Genomic DNA, 6,812 nt, shown 5'->3' on the forward strand with positions numbered 1-6,812 from the left:
TTTGTTCTAATTGTGAGTCTTCTGGCATGGAGCGAAGATTATTCGAGATCCTTCTATTACTGTAAATTACTTCCAAAAAACAGATATTTTATAGCATAAAGAATATTTGTACATGAACATTGCAGTTATATCAAATGTTTATTCTTTTAATTTTTTTCCTGTCGTCAATTTATATTTATATATCTTCTCGATCCGCATTTGATAGAAAAGTTTTAAACGATGTCTGTTGAAAAAATCAGATTACCGATTTTTTAATTTTTTTTATGTTGGTAAACTTGTATCGAACACCCGTTATTGCTTGTTTGTATGTTTCGTAATCATGCCTCAGCCACCGTATTCACTAGATTTGGTCCCCTGCGACTGTTCCCAAGATTGAAAAGATTCAGGAAAGGATAGCATTTTGCAATAATTGAGGAGATAAAAAACCGAATCACTGAGAGAGCTGAATGACATACCAGAAAGTGTAAATCAGAACAAGGGTATTATATCTGAGGCGGACTACTTTGAAGGCGACAAAATAGAAATTGATGGATAAATAAATATGTTTTGATAAAAATGAAAATTGACTTTAATTTTTGAGCAGACCTCGTACAGTGGTGTGTGGGAGAAGTATATGTTGAAGTTATTATTGTCGTGCTTCACTCTACCTAACTGATACATTATCATGACCATAATCATTAAATTTTACAGTATTGAATTAAACATTTCCTAATTATCGCGCGCGTATGGCAAAATTTTTGTTTATAAATGAGAATAACATCACGCGAATATTTTCACTGACGCTAAATCTGAAGTGGTTATTGAGGTTATGCATATTCAACATACTTCGGTCACTGGGAATTGATTGAATTGTCACGTTATTATCTACGTCATAGTATGTTTTTTTCATTAATGAATCAATAAGCGAAAAACTAAATATCTGCGAATATTCTACCTTTCATTTTCAATCGAATGTGAATAAGTTGAGGTAGGCCACCCTCGATACTCTCTTAATGTATTTAGTTAGATATAACTATTAATGACAAGCTGTTTACCCGCGACTTCGTTCGTTTTGGGTCTTTCCAGATTTTCTAACAGTAAAATGTTTCCCTGCGTTTGGTTTTTCTGAAAATCGATTTGCAAACTATGAATATTGTCAGCAAAGTTTCAGCCAAATTCATAGATTTTTTTCCATCTAATGTTTGACGCGAAATTGAATAAGACATTTTTGAGATTAGCGCGCAGATTTTAAAAATATTTTCATAAATAAAGACCCCAACAATAATTTTTCTCAAATTACTTTTATTCCATGTACAGACAGCGATTAGTTACTTCTATCAGTTACACATCAGAAAATTTACTTGTTTGAATTTGATTGGTGAATTCAACCATGCAGATAGGTACTTTAGCCATTTGAGCAGTTTTTTGGTAGTAGCAAAAATCATAATGGTAATATTTGCTTTTTTATGACAATCAAATTTAAAGCTATGGAAGTAAGGAATGCAAATTTCATTTAGAGAGTGTTAGATTTTGCAAGTAAAATTAGTTCATTTAACTGGAAGGGCTGACAAGTTCATAGGCTAACACACAGATGGCGCTACTAGTATTGAATCCATATAATTTTCAGTTAACCCTAATCCTATAAAGACACGTGTACAAATTTGACAGCTGTCGGACAATTAACTTGTGAATAGAATATTTTGAGTGAAGAAGATAGATAAAAAGGACTTTTGTGTGTTAATAAGCATTGATTTTTGGCAAAAAAAATAATGTTGAAGCCAAGGCTTGACTTGATTATCATTATTCGGATTTTGCACCAGGAAAATCGACCGTTGAGAAGTGGTTGGCTGAGTTTAAACGGGTGAAATGAGCACCGAGGACAATGCAGGCAGTGGACGCCCCAAAGAGGCTGTTACCGAGATTGCTGAGGCTCTAAAGACATCAAAGGAACATATTGGACATGAATATTTGGGTATGCGAAAGCTTTGTTCAAAGTGGGTATCGCGCGATCTCACAATTGACCAAAAACAACGAATTAATGATTCTGAGTATTGTTTGCAGCTGTTCCACCATGAAAAACACGAATTTTTGCGTCGATATGTGACAATGAATGAAACATGGTTCCATCATTTCACATCAGAATCAGAAAACGATCGTCATCTGAGTGGACTGCACGTGGTGAACCGACTCCAAAGCATGCAAAGACGCAACAGTCGACTGGCAAGGTTATGGTAGTTATCAGTATTTTGGGATGCTCATAATTCCAATAGTATCTGTAGAGTAGGGAGGGTGAGTTTTGGCCCACAGCACTTTTAGTCCACATGTGACCCATTGTACATCCTCCCGAGGAGTTGTCCTCCTAGGTCATCGTCCATCCTGTCCTTTCCAGGAAGGTGAACAGGTTACTAGGAGACATCTCCTTTAAATCGGCAGGTGTACGCCAAGACTCGCCGAACACACACTCTCTTATTGACGATAACTCCGGACACTCCATAGAACATGCCTGACAGTTTCATCTTCCTGTTCACACATCCTGCGTAGAGGTGTGTCCACTAGCCCCATATTATGGAGGTGTTTCCTTAGTTGACGGTGGCCAGTCAGAAATCCTACTACTAAGCGTAGATTATTCCTGGTCATCGCCAGATATCTCTTCGGCGCCAGATTCCCAGGGTCGCCCAGGGTGATCCTGGCAAGATTGCATCCTTTGATTCCATCCCATCTCTTTAGGGATTGAGCATGGGTGTGACGTTTGGCTGGTTCCGCAATTGTCGAAGTCACCAGGTCGTAGGTGTATTGAGTCCTAAAATTCTTAGTGTAGCCACTTCCTTGGCTGAAGAGTCGGCAATGCGATTACCTTATTTACTCCTGCCGTGCTCTTAAACACACCTCAGGATAATTTTATTATCTACCGAGGCTTTGGCTGAATATTGGTGATACTCTAGTACTAGCCCTGAGGTAACACGTTGTCTGTTCAAGGCTAATAGGTCTTGTCTGCTATCATTACAGATTGTTATGTTTTTGCCAGAAATTCCTTTCCTGGTTACTTATTTTGTGGCGATTGAGATACCAGCCAGTTCTGTTTGAACCACGTTGGTATTTTTCCCCATTCCCCACTCAATCCTTAGGCTTAGTGATCTGGAGTACACTCTACATCCTGAGCCTTCTTTGGTTTTTGAACCGTCTGTATATATGCGTATTGCATTTGTAACTTCTGACTCTGTGTTCTGTTTTATTTGTATTTTGTAGGGTTTATCAAGCACAAACCTGGGTTCAATGGCCATTAACGCAATCTCCTTAACGTAGAGGTTCTGAGGGGTCAGATCAGTAATATAATTCCATTGCCGCGGTTGGTGTTGTTCTCATGGCTCCTGTGATGTTTTTAAACAAGCCGATCACTGTATTTGATATAATTTTTGGATGGCCGTTGCGTGTAGAACTTTCGGTCCCCATGCAATGGCTCCGTACGTTAACATATGTCATATTATTACAGTGTAGATCCAAGTGACCACACGGAGTGAAAGACCCCATGCGTCCTACTGTCCTCCGACATTGCTAATAAGCCACAAATGCTCTTTTCACTCATGGTACAATATTCATCGACTATTTCGAAAAAGGAAAAACCACCAACAGCGACTATTACATAGCGTTATTGGAGGGTTTGAAGGATGAAATCGCGAATCAATGAAAACGATGACAAAATTGCATGAATTGGGTTTCGAATTGCTTCCACATTCACCGTATTTTCCAGATCCCGCCCCAAGCGAATTTTTCACGTTCTCAGATCTCCGAAAAATACTCGACGGAAAGAAATTTAGTGCCGATAAAGAGATAATCTCGAAACTATATATTATCTGAAAATTTGGACATGAAAAAGCTGTGTGCAAAACGGGTACCGTGTTTGCTCACACTCGAGCAAAACAGTGCCGTGAAGATATTTTTATTGAGTGTTTAGCGAAATGAGTGAAGAAATCAAGCAAAAACAGCAGCTGTTGGCTAAGAAGAAAATGTTGTTTCATCAAGACAATGCACTAGCTCACAAATCCATCATCGCAATGACCAAAATTAACGAATTAAAGTTTTAATTGCTACCTCGTGCACCCTATTCGCCAGATTTAGCCCCCTCGGATCATTTTCTGTGCCCATGTGAGCTGTTCATGGCTATTTTGAGGAGCAAAACAGTTCTTATCGAACTTATTGAATGTCGCTGGGAAAAGTGTATAGAGTGGCAAATTTTTTGTGTTCTCTTCGTTGGGTACTTATGGAACCACCCTCGTACATTTTTGAGATAATCCGGCCGAAGGGGCATCACTTTTCTGCCATATATTCCAATCTTTCCCTTCCTAGGTTTTGTGTTCAAATATTTAGTTAGTTTTCATTTCTTGGGCGTTTTTGATACTCTAAGAAGCAGTTTCTGGTTGTCACGGCTTGAATTTGAAAATAATTTACATTTTTTAAAGAGGTCTCATAAACGAAGTATCTATCACAATACCCTAATTACTATTTAAACATTTAGGGGTTGCAAAACTCACTTCAAGGGTGTTACTTTCACATACCAGATAATCTAAAATTGACGTGTTACAGGATTTTTCATTGGGCTGCTCCACCCTGTATAAACCGTGTAATGAAACAAATGCCAACGGTTGAGAGTCACCAAGATGATTGCATCGCCTATTGAGACCGCACCTACACAATGAGCATGTACTAATAGACCCTAATTAATTGATGTGCCATTGTCAAATCGGGTTCGTCTTTTCCTTACATAATTATTTGAGCATTTCATACCAGTATAGACGTAATGATTCAACTATTTATATCGACAACGTACAACGTTATAAATATACATTCTAAATATACGTCAGCCAGTGTTTTGCGTTCATTCTGACAGCATCTGAATTCATTCCGTTTCAGAAACGAAGACGCTAACATTTGTCGAATTCACGCCGAAAACATGCATTCCGTCCGCGGGCCCATAAAATAATGAAAGTGTCGCGTAATACAGCGCAAATAGATGTGAATTCTAGCCTTGCCTGCCTTACCAAAATTGGGCACCCGTGCGTGGTCGGCATAAACTACATTATTAAATATTTCAAACAGTCGGATCAGTTGCATTAGTGTTATTGAGCCGTGCTTCCGTTATGTCACACGAAGCGCAGTTGAAAAGAAGCTACAAAGCGGATTTTTCCGGAGCAACGCCGTTAGTTACTCGAGAACGGAGTTTCGTCAGGCCCAGCAAGGATCCGCAGAAACGCAGGAGCCAGACCATGCTAGCGATTAGAGGAAAACCGACGATGGAAATCTACAGGCCACCCAACGTGAGGACTGACATTCCTGCGAGCGGTAAACTGAACGTCCACGCAAAAGAATTCACCATGAATCACGAGTTGCACCCATCGAAATCAAGCGGAAATCTAAATTTAGCCATGGCTTACGAGGCGATGCCTCTGCAACACTCAAAGTCGAGCGGCAACATTCTCAGACAACTAAATCATCCAGGACTGTTCCCCATAATGCCCGGAGTGCCTCTACCGCTTCTACACTCTGCATCGTCTTCGCATATCCTGAACCACATGCCTAGGCCAAACTACCAGTTCCCACCGGAAATGCTGGCTCACCCGTCTTCTCCGGAGTGAACCAGCCCATCTATCACCCGAACTGGGCTAACCTCCAAACTAAACAGCCCGTTTCGAAACCAGCCTCGCTGAAACGATCCAAAAGTTTGGGCGCAGCGGACTCCAAACACTTAGTCACGAAGCTGAAAGGAATTTCCAAAGAGGACATCGACCTGAGTATATTTTCAGGGGAGGACCAAGTCAACATCAAGACAGCCCTAGAAGACCCGAACCAACTCGCCTCCAGGACCCTAATGGACCTGGTAAAAATCATCTTGGAGAAGGTAGTCGAAGGGATCAAGTACAGCGAACCGATCGCGAAGTTGTGCATTTCCATAATCGAAAACGAGAAAAACCAAACGTTCTTGGAGTCGTTGTTGAACACGTGTCAGCAGTGGTACCAAGAGAGAGACAAAATCCTCCGGGGGATCAAAGCAGGCGACGGCACGCGCTTCACGGCGTTCATGTGGTTCCTGACGGAAATGTGCAGCCAGATCAAGAGACACCAACTGAAGGATCAGTTCGAATCGCTGCAGCCCGAACTCGTCCTGCTGAACGTGCTGGCGATGTGTTGCCAAGCGTGCGTCAGTTTGCCGATCAAGTGCCTATCGGAAACGGAGTGTTTGTTTTTTGTTTTGACGTCGATCGGGAAAGACTTGGAAGCGGAACTTCCGCTGCAGCTCGAGCAGCTTTTGGCGAGTGTTCGAGACGGATTTCTGGCCAGTGCGGGATCTGCGAGTGTGAGACGTACTCTTTTGCAACTCATCGAACTGCACGCTTCCAATTGGCAGTTGCCTGGTTCGTCCGTTCTATACTATTATCCCAGAATTAAATGATGCTTTTCTTGTTTTGTTCATGTGACCACTTGGACCAAATTGTTTTTTATACGTGTTATTTGAAGTAAAACTATGTCTACTGTTCAATTTGATTGTTTGATTATGAATAATTTAGAGTTCCATGAGCACTTCAAGAGGATTCAAGAAAACATTATGAAACTACTATTATTCTGTTAGTATTTATCCTCAGATAACTTTACAAATCTTGAAACAGATATTACCATTTCAACTTCATTATTTACTGGTTTCCAATATGAGTTTCGAGGGGCTTGAACAACAATTAGTCCAACATAAGGTTCTTCAACGTGAGTAACTGCCTAAAATTTCATATGGAAAAGTTCATCAGTATTGGTAGATTTTTTTATAATGACAATCAAATTAGAAAAGA

The 6,812-nt window shown here is 40.4% G+C and overlaps 1 protein-coding gene across 1 annotated transcript; it reads left to right on the top strand.

Moving 5' to 3' along the window:
• Nucleotides 1-4,696: 4,696 nt before the first annotated feature.
• Nucleotides 4,697-6,511, top strand: LOC111503916 (uncharacterized). Its single transcript, XM_023158349.2, is given in 2 exon segments — nucleotides 4,697-5,597; nucleotides 5,600-6,511. Coding segments are annotated over 2 exon segments (1,308 nt in total). The 5' UTR covers nucleotides 4,697-5,114; the 3' UTR covers nucleotides 6,425-6,511.
• Nucleotides 6,512-6,812: the final 301 nt, after the last annotated feature.

Source organism: Leptinotarsa decemlineata, unplaced genomic scaffold (genome assembly GCF_025532065.1).
Source record: "Leptinotarsa decemlineata unplaced genomic scaffold, Ldec_3_MD MMD2_tig00000882_RagTag_RagTag, whole genome shotgun sequence".
Classification (NCBI taxonomy): domain Eukaryota; kingdom Metazoa; phylum Arthropoda; class Insecta; order Coleoptera; family Chrysomelidae; genus Leptinotarsa; species Leptinotarsa decemlineata.